Consider the following 24,380-nt stretch of genomic DNA (forward strand, 5'->3'; position numbering starts at 1 on the left):
CTCTGTGCTATATAGTCTTTTGCTCTAAGAATAATAATGAATGAAGTAGATGAGGTGGAAGGAGGAAAACCCCCCCATCCAGTGTCAGCATGTAGTTATCAAACTGGCTGATCTCATGTCGTGTGTCAGATCATTCCATAACCTAAGGGTACCTTTTTCTTGACAACTCTGTGTATTATGTATTTCAGTCTCTTCTCATTGCTCTCTGGTTGGGGGTGACGATAGACTGCAGTATATAATATATAGTGCTATCAAGGAAAAGCTACCCTTGGGTTAGGGAATGATCTGGTTGTGTTTTTCCCAAAGATATCAGTTACATCTGCAGTGAAGGAATGCCTCCTTTCACTTCTTCTTAATGTCTGTTTGTGCTGATGTGGACCACCTCTCTCTCCTGGAACAGAGTCTTCTCTTGGGGTCCCTGATATAGTGAGCTGTGGCTGTTCTGTCATCTGACCTGCCTGACCAGTCGGTCGTTCCTTGTTTATTTCACTTGTTCCTCTTCCTGTACGTGTTCTCCAGCTGTGCCGAATCCTGAGCACTCAGCATTTTCCTCTACATAGTGTCTTCCTTAAAAAAATCATATACCATATGGCTTCAGCTTTTACCACTGCACAGCTATTTGCACACTTACGTCTCTAACCTTGCCTTTTCTCCTGATCTCCTGTCTTGTACTTACAATAATCTTATTTTCACTTCAGCATGGATGGTATGTAATTTAGTTTCCACAGCAAAATGATCCCTTCTCCTCTCTTATTTTTATTGGCACTGGGTCATTTAATTTTCCCTTTTCGTCATCATGAACATTATTCTTTGATCTCCTATCACTGCACAAACAATTAAGATTAATCCATAGAGTTGTTAACAGATATCTGAATGCTAAATTTTTAAGGCCTTTAGAAAAGGCAATTTAAAGGATGCTGACCAAAACTATGTTAAAAAGTTCTTATAGAGTTAAGAATGGTTTTTTCATTTATAAATGCTGGAAAAAATAGAAAGGAGAATGATATTTTGTGACATGTGAAAATTGTATGAAATTCAAATTTCAGTGTAGTTTCGACAGAGACCATATGCCCTGCTAAGTCTAAAATATTACTATGTGACTCCCTTCAAGAAAAAAGTTTGCTGACCCTTGGTTTAAAAGATTAGTGTTCACTTTATTAAAACAACAAATTCAAAACTCTAGTTTGTTCTTCAGCTTAAAAAAAAAAAAAACAGGTGGTTACACACTCATGAAACCACAGTCAAGATACAGGACATTTCCATCACCCCCAAAAGATTCCCCAGGCCCCCTTGCAGAACATCCCTCCCTTTGTTTCCATAGCCAGGCAACTACTGATCTGCTTTCTGTCACTGTATATTAATTTGTAGTTTCTAGAACTTTGTATAAATAGAATCATACAGTGGGTACTCCTTTATGTCTGGCTTTTTTTTACCCAGCATACTGATTTTGAGATTCATTCATGTTGTTATGTGTATCAGTAGTTTGTCCTTTTTATTATTATGGGTTTTTTTTTCAGCTTTATTGAGGTATAATTGACAAATGAAATTGTAAGATATTTAAAGTGTACATCTTGGTGATTTGGAATAAGTGTACAAATTGGCAGTGGGCCGATTTGACCCCTCACCATAGTTTGTTGGACACGCTGCAGACTTTTTACTGTTAGACAAAACTAATAGTAAACTTCTGAATAATATCTTCTGCATAGGAAAACCACCCCAGAGGACAAGGAAACAACTCACTTTATTTTATTATTGTCATTGTTATTATTATTAATAATACTGTTCTGCAGACTCTAGGTATTTCCAGTGCCTGTGGCAGAGATTTCTCAGAGTAAACCAAAAATGGTTCAAATTATTTTTTTAAGTACTTATAAATATAACAATATTTAAATAAATAGTCATGGTACAATTTGGCATTTTTGTAATTTCAGTTAAAAACATTTTTCACATTCAAAGCTTAATCCAACTTGAATCTCTTCTCCACTTTTTATTAAAACCTTTAAAAAAATTATCCTCATATTCCAAACCTCTTCTGCATTATTTAGTTCCATCCCAGTACTGTCATGACCACTTCCAGCCTTCTCTGCCCCTCAATCCTACCACCAACTCAATTTGTACTTCTGAAAATTTTCTTATCTAGCAACTCTCAAAACAGGGTGTTGGTGGGATCAGGTGTTTGTGTTGTTGTAACTTAAAAAAAACAAAAAACTTAATTTTCAGTTCCTTCTATCTTGTGAAAAATAGTCTGTCTCCTGATAAGTAGTATCATGACTGATTAGCACTCCATGCTTTGAAACTTAACAGAAGCGTAAAGAACATTGAGAGTCTCTGTGATGAAGTCCTGTAGAACAAGTTTCAAGAAGAAAAGCTGAAAGGAAAAGGGACCATACCTTCTGGAGATGAAATTGCTGAGGCATAACCTAATAAGTGTCTTTTGATTCATGAGTATTAATCTCAAAAAAGACTGAGCAAATGTTTCTCCTGTCCATAAGTGACACACAGAGAAATAGGTTCTTAAATTGCAGATAGAAACTTTAGTTGTATAAAAGAAAAAATATCTTGTCTATGCTGTGGATATTTATGATAAAAAAAAAAAAACACATAGAACTGTTGCTCCTAGGACTTACAATATTTAGAATAGACATCTTTTGAAGCTCCAACCTTGAAAGTGAAGCCCTGCTACCCAGATATTTCAGTCACAGACATGTCTGAAGCCAGCAGACTAAGTTAACTGAACTTCTGTTGACTCTCCTTGTTCTGAATAAATCGTGTCCCTTAAGTTAATAAGAAATTTTAGACGAACTTGATAACCCATGGTGAACACTAGGTAATTACCGATCCCATCCAAATATTTTTAAGAGCAGTTGGATGATAATTGTTCCCAAAAAGTTCTAAATATTACAATTGCACTGATAACCAATGGCCATCAAGATGACTCACTTGTTTCCTTTCTCTGTATATTTAATGCACATGTTAGATTGAAGATTCTTACTGTAAATAAGAACATTAACAAAAGCAACTTAAACTGTGAAAAATAAGAGCAGTTCAAAAAATATGAAGCAATGAAAAATGTAATTCCTACTTTTCTCACACCTGAAAAAAATGTACAAATGCATATACTGCATTTGTCTTTTCAATTCTGTCATTGGCATGACATCCATTGTCTTTGCTGCTGAGTCACTGGTGATGCAAAACAGCAGTAGGTCAGCAGCCCAAGAGCTATGTGAAGCCAAAAACAAGAAATCACAGAGACTTCACAGGGGTGTCTACCAAGGGGAGAACAAAAGCAGAAGCTTGAAGCCCTGTAAGGAGAAGTAGTCACAAGAAAAAGCAGCAGCAGTATGCAAACGCAGTCCCAGCAGAGAAGGCAGAGACAGCCAGGAAGTCACCTGGGGATTCAGCACCAAACAAGCCTACCACCAGAGGGGCAGTGACCCAGAAGAGCAGAGACCCAGCCAAGAGTGGATGCTTCACTCTCCCATAAGAGAGTCTTGGCATGTGTAATGTATAAAACACAAAGACTGGGCTTCCCTGGTGGCACAGTGGTTGCGAGTCCGCCTGCCGATGCAGGGGACACGGGTTCCTGCCCCGGTCCGGGAAGATCCCACGTGCCGCGGAGCGGCTGGGCCCGTGAGCCATGGCCGCTGAGCCTGCGCGTCCGGAGCCTGTGCTCCGCAACGGGAGGGGCCGCAACAGTGAGAGGCCCGTGTACCGCAAAAAAAAACAAAAAACAAAAAACAAAAAACACCACAAAGACTGAGCCAAAACAAAATTTTATTGAGCAAATACCAAATTACCTAACTATAGTGAGAAAATTAGAGGACTAAAACGAACACTTGCCTGTCCCCACTCCATCGTACTCTCTCCCACTGATGAAACTTAAACACCAGAATTTCTTATTTAACAAATATTTCTTAAGCTCCTCCTGTGTGCCAGGGACCATGCTATAAACTAAAAAATACAACTATGAGCTAACTGGACATAATCTCTTGCTTTCTAGGAGGTTACAATTTAATGAAAGATATTCTTTTTGTAATCCCAAATTTGTAATTTTTGAGTTGAAAAAAAAAAAAGCCTAATTTTAATGAAGATTTCATTCCTCTAAGTCCTTTATCCTACATTGTTTTGTGCTCTTTCTTAGGCTATCCAAAAGATAGGTGGTTTTGATTAGGCCATTTGTAGGATTACACTGCCTATTTCTTAACTATTTTTCATAACAGAATTAACATATACCTGGAGATTTTGAAATTGCACATTTTCCCTGGGTCTCCAAAAACAATATTCCTATTATTTTAATATCTTTGTGCTTCAAAGTTTTAAAAACATAGAAAAGAAAAACAGCATTAATAAATGGTCCCTGTGTCCATGTTCCCTTTATTACTAATATACTGACAAATTTGCTTAGACTTTTTTAAAATCATTATTATTTTTGGAAAAATTATAAATATTTATTATGAAGAATTGAAACAAATAATAAAAATATAAAGATTGGGCTTCCCTGGTGGTGCAGTGGTTGAGAGTCCACCTGCCGATGCAGGGGACACAGGTTCGTGCCCTGGTCCGGGAAGATCCCACATGCCGTGGTGCAGCTGGGTCGGTGAGCCATGGTGGCTGAGCCTGCGCATCCAGAGCCTGTGCTCCACAACGGGAGAGGCCACAACGGTGAGAGGCCCGCGTACCGAAAAATATATATATATAAAGATTAAAAACTTTTAAAGTCACTTCAAACTTCATCCATAAGTAATCCTCATAACTATTAGGTGACTATAATGATGGCCAGGAATTTTCCAAATTTGTTAGTAGAAACCACAGATCCAAACAGCTTAGAGAATCCCAAGCAAAGAAAAATATGCCTAGGAATATCATAGTCAAACTCTTGAAAATCTGAGTAGAAAATCATGAGGGCAGCTTGGGGATGTGAAGGGAACATTGTATTCAAGAAAATAATGATAAAAATTAATACCATTCTCATCAGAAACTCTGGAAACCAGAAGACAATGGAATGACATCTTTAAAGTCCTGTAACAAATGAGAAAACAAAACCTATTAACCTAGAAATCTATATCCGGTGAAAATATCCCTCTAACAGGAAGGTGCAGTAAAGACATTTTCAGGCAAAAGCTGAAAGAATTATTTTCAAAAAATCTGAGCTTTAAGAAATCCTAAAGAGAACTTATGCAGGTTGAAGGGAAAGGGAAATGATATAAGAGAAGTCCAATTATATGGAAATTAGTGGAGAACACCAGAAAGAGTAGGTCATTAAATATAAAGGATCATTTAACAAATCATTCCTACTTTATACATATGTATGTCATTTTGTCTCAAAGACTATTGACTATTTTAAAGTAAAAATAACAACATTAAGTGAACATCATTTCAGGCATCTTTCTAGACATACTAAATATGATTGGATGCCTAATTATAAATAAAATTTAAATAATGTGACCATATTATAGTTGCTATAATACTTTGGGTGGGTCAAAAAGTGCCTTCAGTTTTTTAAGTAAAAATAAAAGACATTTTTCATTTTCACCAAGAACTTTATTGAACAATGTATGTACTCTTGTTCCACTACCGTCTGCCATTTTTCAGGCAACTTCATAATTCCATCCTCCCAAAACTTTTTATCTTTTTGAACAAAGAACTATTCCAGGTGCCTTTTACAGTCTTCCAGGGATTGGAAATTTTTTCCATTAAGAGAATTTTGTAAAGACCGAAATAAATGGAAATCTGAAGGTGCAATGTCTGGTGAATATGCAGATGAATCAGAACTTCCCAGCCAAGCTGCAACAGTTTTTGCCTGGTCATCAAAGAAACATGCCGTCTTGCGTTATCCTGTTGGAAGATTGTGCATTTTCTGTTAACTAATTCTGGACACTTTTCGTCAGGTGCCACTTTCAGTTGGTCTAATTGGGAGTGGTACTTTTTGGAATTAATCATTTGGTTTTCCGGAAGGAGCTCATAATAGAGGACTCCCTTCCAATCCCACCATATACATAACATCACCTTCTTTGGATGAAGAACAGCCTTTGGTGTGGTTGGTGGCAGTTCACTTTGCTTGCCCCACAGTCTCTTCCGTTCCACATTGCTGTACAGTATCCACTTTTCATCGCCCATCACAATTTGTTTTAAAAACGAAAAGTTTTCATTACATTTCAGTACAGAATCGCATGTGGAAATATGGTCAAGAAGGTTTTTTTCGTTTAACTTGTGTGGAATCCAAACATCAAAGAGATTCACATAACCAAGCTGGTGCAAATAGTTTTCAGTGCTTGATTTGGATATTTTGAGTATGTCGGCTATCTCCCGTGTGATATAACATTGATTGTTCTCAATTATTGTTTCGATTTGATCGCTATCAACTTCAACTGGTCTACCCAAACATGGAGCATCGTCCAGCAAGAAATCTCCAGCACGAACTTTGCAAACCACTTTTGACACTTTCAGCACCTTCTCCATACACTGCACGAATCCTTTTGCATATCTTTTTTTACCTTTCTTGAAATAATAAAGCATAATATGCAAAAAATGTTGCATTTTTTTCTTCCATCTTCAATATTTAAATGGCTACACAAAAATTCAATATTGTTGTCTTTTTTTAATTGCATGCTGATATGACAGCTGTCACATACAGTCTAACAAAACTGTCTCGAATGAAGTTAAAGACAACTAAGTGCTAAGAGCCATCTTATGGAAAAAAACAAATGAACCTTTTGGCCCACCCAATAAAAATTTTAATTTCAATTTATTTGAATTTGTCACAAGAAAAACTAAAATGGAAGAGAAATAATTGTTGAATATCAAAAAATGCTTCTATACCACAAAAGATATACTAATCATCACAAGAAAAATAAAGGTCTCTCTTAAGAAAAGAAATTATAAATATAGTAAAGGATTGGAATCACTGTTTTTTATGAGCTAGGTATTTCAATTTTATAGTGTCAATTGACTACATACTATAAAAGATGATAAAATCATCAATACTCAGAGCTTCTCCCATTTTCACTCTTCCCAATCTTAAGTATTTTTTTGGTTAATATTATACTTTTTACATTGTCTAGACTTAACATTTACATTTGAATCTATAACTGTAATTCTGATAATTTTTTTAAGATTGGTCCTGTATCTAAATGCACAGATGCAGGTCCATTTACATGATCCTTTTACCATCGTCATTACTGAATTCTGTTTTTTCCTTGGTATGGACAATTCATCTCTTTGTTAGTTATATTTTATTATCATGTAGTTTGGGTTATAAGTTTTTTTCCCCAAGAAAATTTATTAATGCTGCATTCCCAACATTTTTATGTTTGATAATTTCAAATGCTATATTGGCTGGGTATAATATTCTTGGACCACTTTCTCCCACAGAACTAAGTAGATATTGCTCCATTGTCCTTTTTTTTTTAAGATTTTTTTTTTGATATGGACCATTTTTTTTTAAGACTTTATTGAGTTTGTTACAATATAGCTTCTGTTTTTTATGTTTTGATTTTTTGGCCCCAAGGCACATGGGATCTTAGCTCCCCGACCAGGGACCGAACCAGCACCCCCTGCATTGGAAGGCAAAGTCCCAACCACTGGACCACCAGGGAAGTCCCTCCATTGTCTTTTAACACTAAAAGTTGATGTAAAGAAGTCTGAAGGCAGCATAAAATTTACCACTTATTAAGAGATTGGTTTTTTCCCCACTGGAATCTCTTAAAGTTTAAAACCTAATAAGGCTATGATGTGGTATTAAAGAATCTGTATCAAAATTTCCAGAGTACGTGGTATTATACCTTCAGTCTTCAGATTAAGTTTTTGTTTTGTTTTGTTTTTTCTCCAGGAAGCTTTTCTTGTGTTAGTATTATATATTTTTATTCGTCTTCAGTTACATTCATTGGATTCCCTGTTTCAAGGAGAGCAATTACCAATTCTTGAGTATTTTTCTTACGGAGTAGCTTCTTTAATTCCTTTAATCTCTCTGTTTTTTTTTAAATCTTAATTCATTGGAATTTTATATTAGCAAAATCTCTTCCTTTATTTTCAAATTTTCTGAGTCATGATATGCCTTATCCATAATCAGTTCCAGCTACTGACAGCACAGTTGTTCATCAACTGTCAAGGCATCCGTGAGATATACAGTGTCTGTAAGACCAATCCCTCATTGCTTGTAGGTCTCTAGCTTCTTATTCCTCAAATATTTAAGTGCTAATACCACTATCACATTTATATTTTAATATCTAGACTGATTCAATTCTTCGTGTTTTAATGGCTAGCGAGACACTATCACCAGCATATTTTTATCACATATAATAACTCTTTGCCAGAATCTAAAGTAAATATTAGAAATAGAGGCCATGTGGAGTCAATATGTCAGGTTGCTGAACACATCAGGTCAGGATTGCTGAGAGCTCTTGCTGTGTGGGTGTGTCTGTGCTCACTGTTCTGTCACACTAGCTCCAACTGGCTGTGCATGCAGGCCAGCATTCAGAATGCAGACAAAATAATGAACTAATATTTCACTTTATTTAGAGACAGATAAAATTAAAGGAATGAGCCTGGGCAGCTGTTAAATGGGTTCATTTAATGCATTGATAGTTTAACCACTTTTCTGTAACCTGAAGAAATTATGGGATGGGAGAGGCAGAGACAAAAAAGACTGCTGCCTAAGACTGTGCCTTTAGTTACAGTTTGATACCTGGTTTTACCCTCCTCTGAGATCTTTTTACAAGTCCTGCGAAGCTTAACTATTCTTAGTTAAGAGCTGTATCTTAGTCCTCAGAGGGGATACTCAGATGAGATCTCCAAATCAGTATGAAGCCCTGAGACTTCACTTCCTTCAGAGATAGGCAGCTTAATCAGCTTCCCATTTTACCCACTTCTCTGCCATCACTTCTTGGGTAAATTTGGCAAATGGCAATGTTGATTCTTTCCCACCTCATATGGAACCAACATAAATTTTTGAGATAAGCAGCCAAAATCTTCTGTACTTATTTGCTCCTTCAGATGTTTAGAGTATTTATTAACTCCTTTAGATCATTTTGGTCTCGTTTGTGTCTCACTGAAGGTTTGCTAATAAGTTTAAATTCCTGAATCAAAAGGAATCCAAGGTTGGCCAATCCAGATACAATCTAACTAAAGACTTTTGAAAGCATTTTTCATCATTGTAGTAGGAGACCCAACAAAATAATCAAAACAACAATGCACAGAAAGAATTTCCTTCTCTGTAAGCTTTCACTAAATAAGGAAAAGGAAAGACAGATGAATTATATATGTCCTGCTTCTGGAAGAGTTAACCTATTATTTTTTAGGATATTGTTTTCTTTGTGAGCAACTTGGGAGTAGCAGCCAGTGTTCTATCCTTGCATCTCATTATCTGGCAGTGCACATAGGGGTGGTCTGCAGATTGGATTGAATAATTGAGATTCTAGATTCTCTCTTAAAATTCTTTTACGGAACATCATACAAAGGAGAGCCTGAGATTTAACATACAGCGTTTGGAATAGGGACTTGTTTTTACTCTGAGGTCAGAAACCTCCACAGCTGAGTACTTTGGATAATGAAGGTCCTTTTTCTATATTCGCCCAGCCTGGGCTGGGCACAGGCAAATGTCATACAATCTGCATTTAAGCATTCTTTTCTTTCCATTTTAACAGTGTTTATGTTTCCTGGCACACATCTAAAAGATTCAGAATATTTACTGTATATGTAAATATGCTTTTAAGGAAAAAAAAAACATGCAGTTTTCACATGCAAGTTATTTTCAGCAGACAGTTCCTTAACTGAAACACAAAAGACTAGATATAAAAACAAACAAGAGAGAAGTGCTGTTTTAACAAATGGATCCTTGGAGATGGATTTTTAGGACTTCTTTTTTTTTTTTTCCTGATCCAGCTTTTACCCTATTACTTAGTAACGCTAAGAGAAATCCTGAAATAAATCGGTGACGTTCTCACAGTTTTTAAGGCTGACAGTTTAATTTTTTTCCTGTTTTGTCTGTGGCCAATATAATTAGGTCATACCCATGTGAAAAATTACTTGTACAAGAAAAATTTTGGATGTGTATGTTTTCAGGAAGATTTGTTTCTGCTAATGTACATGACATCATTTGCATGTGAAACTAATTCACTTACCCTACGTAATTTAGAATATTAATGTTGTTTCCAAAAAACCAAAACGAGCCCAATTCAAAAGGAAATGAACATTTCTGTTACTAATTTTATATCACGGTTAGAATAATTACATTTTAAAATATTTTTAGCAGGTAAACCACTGATTTTAAAACATATTTGTTAATTACATAGACTGGATGCCAACTCAGGAAGGGGTCATTCCAGTAAAAAGAGGAGAAAGGCCTAATTTATAACAATATTCCAGAAATGGCAACAGAGATCAAATGCTAGCATTCCTACCTTGCAGACTGTCCTCTAATTTCATTTTACATTAAAAGTTAGTTGTGGGCCTCCCTGGTGGCGCAGTGGTTAAGAGTCCGCCTGCCGATGCAGGGGATACGGGTTCGTGCCCCGGTCTGGGAGGATCCCATATGCCGCGGAGCGGCTGGGCCCGTGATTCATGGCCGCTGGGCCTGCGCATCCGGAGCCTGTGCTCCGCAACGGGAGAGGCCACAACAGTGAGAGGCCCGCATACCGCAAAAAGAAAAAAAAAAAAAAAAAAAAAAAGTTGTAATTCTTGTGCCTTAAGGATTTTCTAATAGACTTTTTACTGTTTATACCAGCAGATACAAGTTTTAAGCCCACCATATTGTTTGCTTTACTGCTTCTACACTGCCAGAAATATTAGGAGCTATGGGAGAATGCAAACTTTAAAAAAAATGACCATACTTATTTGTGTTTTATGAAGATCTTGACATTAACTCCTTTTTTTCTATAACAAGCTGAGTGTCTTGCTTTCATTTTTGTGGATTAATTTAAGAAGTTTAGTAATTAAGGAGATTCTTATTTGCTTCCAAAACTTAAACACCAGGATTAACAGACACAAAAGTCACAATTTAACATATTTTATTGGCTGAGTGTAAAGGTCAAAATTACCAAGCTTTGTAGAAGCACCATTAGAAGTATACAGTAGATCCCTTGTAGAAATCATGAAGGAAAGCCAGTGTAGGCAGTGTCTGGAACACAATTGTAAAATGTGAGTTGCTCTCTGTGACGGGAAACAGAGCAATTGTCAAGAGTTTGACTAGGTTGCAAAAGAATTTAAAGGGCCTGCAGATGTTTAAGAATGCACAAGATAGCTTTGTCATTCTCATGTAACGTTTACTGAGAAACAAGGCATGCTAAATATTAAGCAGTCCATACTGAGTCCCTACCCAGCGATTTTATTTCCAACTGAGATAAGTAGGTGAGATATTTAAACAGAATTAGAAGGCTTAATTAGTGCTGTGCTTCCCTGAGTCTCCAAGGTGGCTGGAGCATTACTCCCCATTTTGCTAAGAAAAAAAAAAAATGAGATTAAGTGAGATAGGTGGGAAAAGACAGTAATTTTTCAGAAGGCAAGAGGTTTGCCCTCTAAAACAAAATGTACACAGCTAATCAGATATACTTCTGCAATTCTGTTTTCATGTATTTGTAGAGCTAGATTCAGAGTTACTGATATTCTAACCAAGAAAAAAAAAAAAAGACTTCTAAGTGAGAGAGCAGTTTTCTCAAATGACACTGAAGAACTTTTGTGACATTCAGAAATTTACAGTGGCCTGTTGGTAGACTTCGAACATGTTCTGTCATTCCCAGCTTTGGGTAGCATTTGGAGAACACTTGTAGAAAATCAGCTATACTTACAATCATGTTTATTCTTTAGCTAGGATAGCAGGACTTCCTTTAATATGCTAGTGTTCTCTTCTTTTGCAGGGACTGTACGTTTTTGTGGTTTATTTCATTCTGCATAACCAGACGTGTTGCCCTATGAAGGCCAGTTACACAGTGGAAATGAATGGGCACCCAGGACCCAGCACAGCCTTCTTCACACCCGGGAGTGGAATGCCTCCTGCTGGAGGGGAGATCAGCAAGTCTACCCAGAATCTGATCAGTGCTATGGAGGAGGTGCCTGCCCTTGCCCTTTCTCCTTCTCTGTCTCTCTTTCTCACTTTTTGATATACAACCTTTCCATGTTATGGAGTACAAGTTAAATGGTGCCATGTAACTTTTAAATCCTTTTCCTACTGACATTGTCTGATCTCTGGTATTTGCTGTGCTTACCATGGTATCATGTCTGTTATCTAATTCTTTGTCCTCCTTGCTTTGTGAGCTCTATTAACCAGCAGTTTATACTGGGAAATCAGAGCTCTTTCTTCAAAAGCTTCCTAATTGGTTATAGCAGTGACTGAATCTGCTTCAGAAATGGTTTTTCAAATACTGTTTCTTCCTGGAAATATTTTCACAGCTCTCTTCCTTTACTCATGCCAATCCACTACTTCAACCCCAACAAACAAATAAACCTCCCAGTGTTCTCCCTCCATGTCATTTTGGGTTCTTGTGTCTAAATCACATTGCCATCAACCTCTCAGTAGTGCCACCCATAGCATTGGTACCACTGCTTGTATTTTGAAACATACCTGAAGACATTTGTCCAGGAAGAGGTGGTAAACAGATCCCTGACAACTTCTGCAGTGCCTGAGATGGGCTTGCCTACCGTTCCTTACACAGCCCATGTTAGTGTCTCTGTATTAAAGAGCCAAGGGGAACAGTATTTGTGTTTGCATCCTGAAAAATGGCAAGAAATCAAAGTGCATATGTCTGAAAAGAAAACAGTTTATAGATAGTTAAGTAGGTAAATAGATAATCTACCTGCTCAATGATATTTTTTTGTCTTCCATGTTAATTTAGAAAGTAGTTTTATTCATGTCAGGTGAAAATTAAGGTAAGTGATCACAAATAAAGTACCATATTTAAAAATCTTGATATGTGTTTAGTACCCTAAAGTGTTCAGCAATCTAGTACCATTTCTATATCCCATAAGCTCTTAAAACTGAATTATTTTCACATCCCAGGTGATAACAATAGAAACAGATATTGTTAAGATCAGCAGTGTGGGAGTAAATCTTTAAAAAAATGGTTTTTGTCTCTTTACTTGGCTACCCAGTTTAGCATTTGTCTAGATCGAGACTATACATTAGCCATTAGCCATGTGTGTCTGTTTAAATTTAAACTAGCCACAATTAAATAACGATAAAAATTCACTTCATCAGTCACCCTGGCCACGTTCTGGTGTTCCATAGCCACGTGTATCTGGTAGCTACCATAATGGAGCACAAATATCTAAAACATTTGTGGCATCACAGTACTATACTGAACTGTATTGAACCATCACTGTGTTGAACAGTGCTAGTCCAGATGTTCTGCTTCTTCGTGAAATCTTTTAAGGTTTCACGTTCTCTCAAATTTATTTCTCCAGCGCTCAAATCACTTTTCTCAGTGCGAGGCATCCCCGCAGTGTCTCAGAGAACCTTATATTGGGAGGCAGCAGCTGTGACGGTTCAGTTCCTGGCCTGAGCCACTACTTGAATGTTCACTGGGGGTGGAGCGCAGTGGCATACCCTAAAGTGTGCTCTGCATCCCTCAGAGGCTTAGAATTGGCCTTGATCCAGCTGTCAATGAGGGACTGGCAGAGACATTCCAGAAAGCCACGCAGAGAAGGGAAGGCATTAGGAAAGGAAGGATTAAGGGGTATTTACCAGTAACCACAAGGGAAGCAAATACATTTACTCATTTCAAGATAGAACTACCTTTTTAATCATTTAATTTTTAAAAAGGAGGACTTTAGCATTCTATCAAAGAGCTTTTATTTTCAATTCAGTATATCCTCATAGATAGCTACTATACTTAAGATTATATGTTGTATCTTAAAGATTTAGGAGGGTTCTCCAGTTCTTATATTTTTAACAGCTTTCTTTGCACATATTCTATGAAAAAAATTAACGTATTGATTGCGTTAAAAAATAATTCTCTTCTTCCACGCATGACAGCTTAGAAATCTACAAGTAATCCTCGTAGAGAAATTGTTTAGCATCGCCAGATTAGACTGTCTCATGGAGAGACATACTTTTCTAAGGAACAAAGGTAAAATTAAAGGTCAATTCTAAACAGTTCAACAGCCCTTTCACTTAGTCTTTGTAATGAGATGCAGAGATAAATAGCTCATATAGATTTCAGGATAAGTATGTATGTACTCATATTATGGTTTCCTTTTCTCCCAATGCCAACCCAAAAAGGTGCCACCTGACTGGGAGAGAGCATCCTTCCGACAAGCCAGCCAGGCCAGCCCTGACTTAAAGCCAAGCTCACAGAATGGCGCCACGTTCCCTTCCTCTGGAGGATATGGCCAGGGGTCACTAATAGCCGATGAGGAGTCGCAGGAGTTTGATGACTTGATATTTGCATTAAAAACTGGTATGTGAACCCACAGACCCCATTGGAAGTAGGCACTCTTGCTATGCTACAATTTATATCTTCTTCCCATGAAGTTGCAAAAGTACAATCAGTCACCCGTACCACATCCCAATTCTCATGACCCATTCCTAATCCCAGCCGAATTCTAGGATATTTTGTTCTTGGCACCAAATATGAGACAACCTAAAAATAATTGACAATTTGCTTTTAAGAAAAAGGCATACTCTAACCAGATGTAAATCTCTCTGCACTGGAATCTTGCTAGAACACCAAGATACTGCTGAGTCATAAGAGTCTGGTAGTGATCTCCCTGAGAGAGTTTTGCCTCTGACATACCAAAGAGAATTTCTTATGGAGTATCTTTGGAGCAGAAACTTTCAAAGGCAACATAATGGGCCTCATATAGTTCTACAGTTTTCAAAGTGCCATCATATATATGGTATTTCATTGGCTCTTCCTATTTGTTCAACTCCACTCAACCTGTGACCCCGATGGAGAGTTGTTTTCAAATCAAATATGCAACTTTTTTCTTTTCTTTTTTCCCTCAGAAAAATGTTGAACTGTCACTGTTAGAAAAAGTTCAGTGAACTTTTTCATTTCTAGATGTACAAACATGCAAGAAGTTGTGTCTGTGCACAGATGAACCTATTGAAATAGTTATTTAAAAGTGCATGCTACTATATGTATATTCCCATGTCAGATCAGTGCTTGGCAGTTGGTAAACCTTTTGTAGATGTTGTTGGAGAATGAATGAATGAACTCATTTCATGAATGAGTGAAAGAAAAATGAAACTTAGAGTTTCCTTGGAGGAATAGACATTAGATAAACATGACATAAAGAAGAGCAAAATAGCTAGTGGAAAGATTTATTAATTATTGAGAATTCAAGGAAATTTTTTTTAAAACCTGCTCAGTTGATTCTTGAAGATATATAGAGCTTAAGTAAGTAAAGAGTGGAAGAAAAGCATTGCAGACTGAGGGAATAGAATTAGCCAAAGCCCAGGGCTGCAGGTGCATGACCTGCTTGGGGAGAAGAAGCATGCAGTGTGGCTGGGATGGAGGGTGAGTAAAGCCAGGCAGCAGGAGAAAAGCCCAGAAAGTAGTTTACCTACATTGTTAATAAGTTACTGTAGTTCCTCAACTGGGTTTCAGCAAGCACCCTCCTTGGGATATTCCTAGACATCCTTGGTGAAAGAATCCCCTGACCAAGTATATTTGGGAAACTGCAGAGATTCACAATTCACTTGAGCATTTTAGCAGCTCTAAAAAGTCCTAGAGTAAAGAAACCCACTTCACTTAATTTAACTTGGGGCTTCCAGAATACATTTAGTGATAGAATCATTTGGGGGAGCAGAAGACTTCCTGATACCCTGCATAATATTAAAATGCTCTTCAGATGCCATGCTAAGGGATGGGAGTTTTATAGAACTCAGTGAGCCATCGAGGTTTTTGAGGAGAGGCACAACATGTTCCCACTGGTTTTGAGGCAAAATAACTCTTAGGGAAGTCTGAAGAATAAATTTAGAAGCAAAATCAGAAAGACTGAGAGGTGTTTACCATGGTCCCAGGGAATAAGGTTTAGGCCTCAAATCTGGTGAGTGGAAAGAAAAACAACAAGAAGAATGCTGAGGAAACACGGAGAGGACAGTCAGCAAAGGCTCATGCCTCTCACCTAGGTGACTGAGGGATCATACATAGAGCATTTGCTTGTTTATTTGTTTTCAAGGGGAAACTGATGACTTCAGACTTGGATAATTTGATCATTCTGCCTGGTGGCTCTTAAATAGTCAAACTGGGATCTTTGGCGAGGGATCGGGGTTGGAAGTAATGGTCTGAAAGGCATCATTGTAGAGATTACATTTGAAGCTATGGGGATGAATAAGTTTGTTCTGGAAGAGTGGAAGCTAAGAGATGAGAAGAAAAGAAGTGAGGGAGGGAGAGGGAAGAAGGGAAAACACGAGAAGGGAAAAGGAACAAGAAGAACATCTAAGATAATACCTACGTTTAAGCGTAAATAGAAGAGGGTCCCACAGAGGACACTGTAGCATGGTCAGCACGAAAACGAGAGAAGAGTTTCATGAAGGAGGAAGGAACAACTGTATAAAATGCTCATTCGAGCTAGGACTGAAAGGGGGCTTTCAGATTACAAATAGTTCCCAGGGTAGATTATGTCCCCAGCACTGCAATGCAGTCAGTTGATGTTACAGCACTGGAAGCATAAAATGAATTCTTGCAACGTAATTAAATTAGATCTGGGTTCTGTATATATATAACAAGTACTAAATGCATTCCATTCCGGAATGTATGGAATGACTGACTTACTTATAGACTGAGTTTAGCATTCCTTAGAGTTCACTAAACTCTTTAGGAAGTAAATACTTTAAAAGACCACAAAAGCAGTCTCTAACACTGGCCCCCTCTATTTTTAGAAAAGGTACGATAATAATCAAGTACCACCCCCTAGATGCTTTCCATCATACAATATGGTCAAATCAAAGGAGCAGTCCACCTGCCACTCCATCCACAGTGGAATTCACAATTGATACATTGGCCAGATGTGGACCAACAGGGAGTTTTATTTGACCTTCATTGCACTTTAACAATTTTTTTGTGGCAAACTTTTAAAATTTAGAGATACCCTGTAAAAATACAGAATTTCTTTAAAACAAAAATCTACCAATAGAGTGCTTAAAATCTAACACAACACTGCTTGATTGGAGCTGAGTAATGGCTGCCCCTTTAGACAGGACATGAGCTCTTCAGTTTGTCCAGTGCCCACCAGACCTTTGTCAGTGATTTATGTGAGCCTCCCTGGCACCTGTGATGTTTGAGTTTGCAAACCTTGACCTATCTCAGGTCCACCTTAACTGCGGGCCACTCCAAGTCAACTACTAGGAACAGTGGGACTTCCAAGTCTTTTTCATTTGAACCCCTAAACAACTTTGAAAAGTTATGTTACCCTTTGCATATATCTAAATAAACATCCAAAGGTTTTCATAAGTTTAAATAGAATCAAACAATGTCATTTCTATTGTATTATAAATTTTAGGGTTTAAGGGCCTAAGTACCAGAGCAATTTGATACCCACTGCTATTCGTTTTATTTTAAATATGTACAAGAAAGCTTTTCTTTTACATTTGGGGATTTTACACTATTCTCTTTTCTCTTTGAACTTGTATTACCATTCTACTCCCGACACAGAATTTTATCCTAATGTAATATATTTTATGTTTGAAATTCATTTAATTGGTATAAAATAGAAGCCCTTGTCCCAAAGCCAGTCGTGGACTTGTTTTTCCATTTGAATTTTAGCCATATTGAATTCCTTAAAGCAAAAAAAAAAAAAAAAGGACACAAAGGAAAACACTACTGACCTTTTTCATTTTTTAAATAAATTATCTTTCTATGAGAAATTCACATTTCACTCTAAAAAGAGGACATCATATCTTTCAATTAGTTGTTCTTGAAATGCATCAGCCTCTCCACAGGCAAATGAGACACTCAGTTCTAGACTAGTGATGCCACGGTTATTATTAGTTATTTTAATAGAACTTTCCAATGTATCATCAGTGTCCCCAACCAGGACTTTGGGAGAATGAGAACAGTCACCCTGGGACAGCCTCCATTTAGGGAAGAGGAGAACGTAGAGAGCTAACTAGAACAGATTCAGCCTACATAGAGTGTGAGTCCAGGATGGAGGGGCATGTACTCTATTTACATCCCTAACAAGAAGTGTTTTGAGTACTGGCATTTTTATGTTGATCCAAAGCTGACAAGATTCTAGAAAATGTCAACCTGGGAGCCTGTCGGGCTTAGAAGCAGGGTGTTTTTCCACGGGGGCTTCTCCCAGAGGGACTAATCTGATTCTCCATCATCCTTAGTCCCTTAACTTCCTGATTTTACCTCAGACCAATGACACTAATGTCATGGTAAACGTTTCCCTACTGGAAATGTTTTGTTTGTTTGTTTGTTTTGTTTTTTAAATTTTTGGCTGTGTTGGGTCTTCGTTGCTGTGCACGGGCTTTCTGTAGTTGTGGCGAGCTGGGACTACTCTTCATTGCAGTATGCAGGCTTCTCACTGCAGTGGCTTCTCTTGTTGTGGCACGTGGGCTCAGTAGTTGTAGCTCGTGGGCTCTAGAGCGCAGGCTCAGTAGCTGTGGTGCACGGGCTTAGTTGCTCTGTGGCATGTGGGATCCTCCTGGACCAGCGCTCGAACCTGTGTCCCCTGCATTGGCAGGCGGATTCCTAACCACTGTGCCACCAGGGAAGCCCAAATTTGGAAAGATTTTGATTTTTTTTTTTCCTCAGAAGATTGAAGGAGTATGACCTTTGTATCACTGCCGCATTTTAAAAGGCCATAGAAAATAAGAATGGACTCAGAGAGGGTTCAGAGAGCTCTGTGTTGGAATCCTAGCTCTGCAGTCTACTATCTGTGTGACTTTCAGTAAGGAACTCAACCTTTCAGTTTCCTCATTTATCAAATAAATGTTCTTTTTTAAAATTTTTATTTATTTAATTTATTTATTTTTGGCTGCATTGGGTCTTTGTTGCTACACGCGGGCTTTCTCTAGTTGCGGCAAGCGGGGGCTACTGTTCCTTGCAGTGTGTGGGCTTCTCGTTGCAGTTGCTTCTCTTGTTGTGGAGCACAGGCTCGAGGAGCACGGGCTTCAGTAGTTGTGGCACGCGGGCTCAGTAGTTGCGGTGCATGGGCTTAGTTGCTCTGCAGCATGTGGGATCTTCCCGGACCAGGGCTCAAACCCATGTCCCCTGCATTGGTAGGTGGATTCCTAACCACTGTGCCACCAGGGAAGCCCATCAAATAAGTGTTCTTATTGTAAATTTTCATGAAGTTTGGAGATTGTCTGTGTGAAGAATCTACCACAGTGTCTGGCAGAATTTAAATTCAGTATGTAGTATAAATTATTTGTTGGGTTTGATTTGTTGTTATGTTTGAAAACAGTTTTAAATATTCAAAATGTGTTCTGTAACACCTGGGTGTTCACTGCACCATAACTATTGAGTGAGGGAGGTTCGTGCTTGAATGTGTGCCAAGGAGTTTGAAATTTATTCTATAGACAAATATGAACATGTGAAACCTGTGAGACAAAGAAGTCACACGAATAGAGCTGCCCCCATAAGAGGCTGTAGGATGTAAAAGACAACACCCTACGTCTGGGGTCAGAAGTCCAGTTGGGGGACTTCCCTGGTGGTCCAGTGGTAAAGAATCTGCCTTCCAATGCAGGGGACACGGGTTCGATCCCTGGTCAGGGAACTAAGATCCCACATGCCGTGGGGCAATTAAGCCCACGTGCCACAGCTACTGAGCTCCCACCTCAGCTAGAGCCCACGTGCCACAGACTACAGAACCCACGCGCCCTGGAGCCCACGCCACAACTACAGAGAGAAAACCCGCACGCCACAACTACAGAGGAGCCTGCGCACCATAAGGAAGAGCCCGCACCACAACAAAAGATCCCGCATGCCTCAGTGAAGACCCCACATGCCTCAACTAGGACCCGACGCAGCCAAACAAATAAAGAAAAAAAAATTTTTTAATTAAAAAAGAAAAGAAGTCCAGTTGGATATCTTCATTCTGTGACTTCCCTGCTGTGTGACGTGGGCAACTCAGTGAACACCTCTGATCCCCATTCAGTCCCTATGTCTGTAAAACAGGACTAATAATCATGCTTTCCTAACTAAAGCATGTTTGAAATGTTGAGGAAAGGAGAGACTCTAGATGAATGTGAATTATTACTTGTAGTTCCTTTGACATTGCCCGTTCAGTCTACCAAGGGGGAGAGTTAACTGTTATCACGGTTGCTGGATTTTTTGTGAATTTTTGGCTTAAAATTTAAGCATGAAAATACCTTTCAGAAAATCAGGATACTTACTGCCAAATACCTTCCTAGACCATTGAATGAATTACAAAGAGACAAGAAACCTGGGCTGTGTTCCCAGTTCTGCCGTGTTATACTTGTATGTAGAATGTGTCCTTTCTGAGTCTCAGCAAGGGGTTAGGATTTGGGTATTGTGCATTTATGTCAACTGGGAGGAAATTGAAAAGGAGGATGAGGTGGATCATACAGATGTGGTGACTCAGGGGAGGCTGTATCCAGAGCTTGCTGACATTTTCCAGGGCTCTGGGCTACTGAACAAGCTGGTGACACCCAGTCGCTTGTAAAGCTGCACCCTACGTTGAACCTTCCAGTCCAGTGTGCTTTGTCCCTCACAGTCTGCTCAGCAGGCTCTTAGTTCAGAACTTCTAGTGTGCTTTGTCCCCATGCTGGGCAGATGCTTATGCATTCCTAGTGGCATTTAGAGCAGGCCAACCTTGAAATCAGAGGGAGTTGGTGCTCGTTTGTTCATTAAGCCCCACTCTTCCATGGTGCTAATGCTGGGGTCCTCTCTGTTTCTCTGTAGTTGACCCCATATTGGGCAACTCTGTTACTCACCGAGATCAAGCTGCTATAGGCCTCAGGGCCTCAGTCACCTTCTCTTTATAAAATGGCAATGTGTCACTGATCCACTTGGAGGTTCTTCTAAGTCAGACAGTTCCTCTGCTTCCCTGGCAGAGAAACATGGGCCCTTTGTCCTTCAGAGGCAGTGTGGCAAACTCAGAAGTTACTCACATGTAGGGCCAAACACCATAACTGATTCAAGAGGGCTGATAAAAACAACGGCATACCAGAAGGTAGTACCTGGTCCATGTTTTGGTTGTTGTTGTTTTATATAATCCAGAAATACAGGCCCAGTGTTGCCTTGTCTTCTGCTTTTTAAAGCGAAACCCCAAATCTGATTTTTTATGTTAAATGTATTCATTTTTAAATCATGGCAACTAACTAAATTTTTGAATATACATTGTCATTGGTAATATGCTAGTTCTTAACTTGAGGAAAGAGTTCACGGGTGTTTGTCACATTTTGCTTCATGACTTACATGTACATTATATAGAGAGTTACCCTACAGTTTATCATCCATAGCAGGACAATTCAAGAGAGTAAAATGGATGTGATTAATAATTTTTTCAGGTATAAACTAGGACTTTTCTTTTCAAATATTGCATCCTCCAGCTCCCTGCTTGAAGGAATAGTGAAAGAAGTATTTGTGAAAGGGTGTGGACGTGGGCCTTGACGGATAGGTAGGAAGACGCTCAGGCTGGATTTACATGGCACTGCAGGACCAGTCAAGAGAAATCACTTTGAGAAAGCTCTCCAATGGGCAAAAGTTGGAATATGTCTATCTGGTGAGGTCCAGCCGAGTTAGGAGTATCTTGAAAGGCAAGGCAGAGGGTTCTAGGCTGACGCAGTTGACAATAGGAACTAATGTTTGTTCTTGAGAAGGCAGTGAAATGCAGAATGGGTCAGAGGAACAGAACAGGCAGTAAAAATGGAAGAGGAATTTTCAAGAACTAAGATGAAGAGCATAATTTATTAATACATTGAGCAAACATTTACTGAACACTCACAGTGTGCTGGGCACTGTCCTATTAGCTAAGAGACATAATCCAATGGGAGAACCTTAAATTTTAAAAGAGAATCATCATGTTTCCATGGGTAGCAGAGGTGATACTACCTGAGTTGATATTTATAGGAAGAGTGGAAGCAGCCAAGCTAAAGCGTTGAGGGGGCAGGGAAAGAGCATCCTAGGCAGAAATGCTTGAATGATAACACGGTGGGGAAAGAGAGTGACCAGCAGCTCTAGTGAGACATTAGGCTAGAGAGCAGGCAAGAATCAGGTGGATCGTGCCTTGAAGCTGGGCTGAAGACAAGCCCTCCAGAGGTCAGACAGCAGGAGGAGATGCAAAAGAAAGCAGAATAGCTTTAGAAAGGGTCAACAGGGGACTTCCCTTGTGGCGCAGTGGTTAAGAATCTACCTGCCCATGTAGGGGACATGGGTTCGAGCCCTGGTCTGTGAAGATCCCACATGCCACGGAGCAGCTAAACCCGTGTGCCACAACTACTGAGCCTGCGCACTAGAGCCTGCGAGCCACAACTACTGAGCCCGCGAGCCACAACTACTGGGCCCACGTGCCACAACTACTGAAGCCCATGTGCCTAGAGCCTGTGCTCCACAACAAGAGAAGCCACTGCAATGCGAAGCCCAGGCACTGCAAGGAAGAGTAGCCCGCACTCGCCGCAACTAGAGGAAGCCTGTGCGCAGCAACGAAGACCCAACGCAACCAAAAATAGATAAATAAATTTATTGAAAAAAGGAAAGAAAGAGTCAACAGGTCGGTGGATGAGTGGATGAGATGGACCAGTGCAGTGTCAGAGAAACAAAGCCAGGAAGTGGGGTTTCAACAGCAGCCTTTAACAGAGAGAGGGTGGGAAGGACAGAGACCCAAAAGAGGGAGAGTTTGGCTTGAAAGAGGTCATTAGTGGGCTCCTGCTTCCATCTCCGAATAGGTTAAGAAGAAGCTAATCCACTATCTTCCCATAGCTACTAACTGCAGAATTGCCTTTCCTACATCTCAGATAGGGAAGTCTCAGCTGCCCAGGCAACTGGTTTTTCACTTCCGTTCTTGTTTGCAGTCTTGTGCCCAGCAGAGGGGGTGGGGCTGGGAACTGTAATCTCTGGTAATTAAGCCAACAGCACACCCTGTGACCACATCCCTAGTCTGTGTGTGTGTGTGTGTGTGTGTGCGTGAGAGAGAGTGTGTGTGTGTTTATGTGTTCCTCTGCACATTACAGAAGAAAACAACAAGGTGTTAGTCTAACATAGTGTCAAGTTTTCTGAATTATTCTGAGTTGTGAAAAAAGTAGTAAACAGTGGAGCGTCCTCAAAACAGAGATTCCAGGCGCTATCTCCAGTTAACAGCTAGCTTTGTGGGATTCTTGTGTGGATCTGTTGTGGCACTGTGTTACATAATTATTTTTATCTTGGGAGCAGATCTGAGTCATTGAGAGCCAGTGTCTTCTGGGCACTGATATGATACCAAGTGTTGTCAATGCACAGTTTTCTTCTCGGATCCCTGCCACACTGAGTCTCAGCTGAAGGACCTACTAGGTTTGGTGCATGTAGGGTTGGAGGTTATACGTTTTCTAAGAGCAAATCCTACCCCCTGCTGAAAAATTCTAATAACCTGCCTGATCTTTTTTATTTTAGTAAGCCCCCAATTAAGAAATGCTGTTCTTTGGAGTAAGTTATACCTGTCAACCATGTAGAAACAGAAAAAAAGATTGAGAAGCCAAATTCGTGTCTTTAGTAATTAATTTGTACTTATAAAAACTACCAAAAGGAATTTAAAATACAGTTTTATAATTGCTAGGTATTAATAATATTTATTCTAAATGTGTAGCTCACTTTTTACTAATTAATAGAAATAAACGTGTGTTGGCTTACTGTAACTTGACCATTAATTTGCTGGACTAATTGTTGGGAGTTTTGTGTTTATTCTTTTTCTATTGCAGGTGCTGGTCTCAGTATCAGTGATAATGAATCTGGTCAAGGCAGCCAGGAGGGAGGCACCTTGACTGACTCCCAGATCGTAGAACTCAGAAGGATCCCCATCGCCGACACCCACCTCTAGCACCTCAGTAACCATTAGAATGAGGGTACTTCCCTGTTTGTGTTGGCTCTGTGCTAAAACTTTCTAAGTACATGCAGCCGTATAATAGGACTCTGTGAATTGTACTGGATGACTAACCCAGAGGTGATTGTTGTGTTTGGAATATAAATTACTTATCTTTGTGCAACCTGAAAATTAACTGCTATAATGAAAGACTGGATTGATCTGTATCAGTTAATAGGATTGGCATATCAGTTAATAGAATGTACATATTCCAAGACTATTAGTTGTTTTTTAATGATGCTACATGGCTAACATTGTTTAATAAAAGTAATAACAATCAATAAAAACCATAGAATCCATTTGGCATGACCCAGGCTCATTATTTATGAGGAAATATTGTGCCTGAGCAAAGAAACAAACTCTATCTAGATGATGTCCAGCACCCCATTTCTTCCCGCATTGATACAGGTGATCCAGATTTA

The 24,380-nt window shown here is 39.1% G+C and overlaps 1 protein-coding gene across 1 annotated transcript in view; it reads left to right on the top strand.

The window, feature by feature from the left end:
* The window catches only part of ADGRV1 (adhesion G protein-coupled receptor V1), a 525,892-nt gene extending 501,976 nt beyond the window's left edge, over positions 1-23,916 (top strand). The window contains exons 87-89 of the mRNA XM_060091810.1: positions 11,850-12,041; positions 14,210-14,387; positions 23,798-23,916. Of these exons, the coding sequence (XP_059947793.1) occupies positions 11,850-12,041; positions 14,210-14,387; positions 23,798-23,916 (489 nt within the window). The remainder of the gene's footprint in view (positions 1-11,849; positions 12,042-14,209; positions 14,388-23,797) is intronic.
* The last annotated feature ends 464 nt before the right edge of the window (positions 23,917-24,380 follow it).

The sequence above is a fragment of the Mesoplodon densirostris genome, chromosome 3 (assembly GCF_025265405.1).
Source record: "Mesoplodon densirostris isolate mMesDen1 chromosome 3, mMesDen1 primary haplotype, whole genome shotgun sequence".
In the NCBI taxonomy this organism is placed as follows: Eukaryota; Metazoa; Chordata; class Mammalia; order Artiodactyla; family Ziphiidae; genus Mesoplodon; species Mesoplodon densirostris.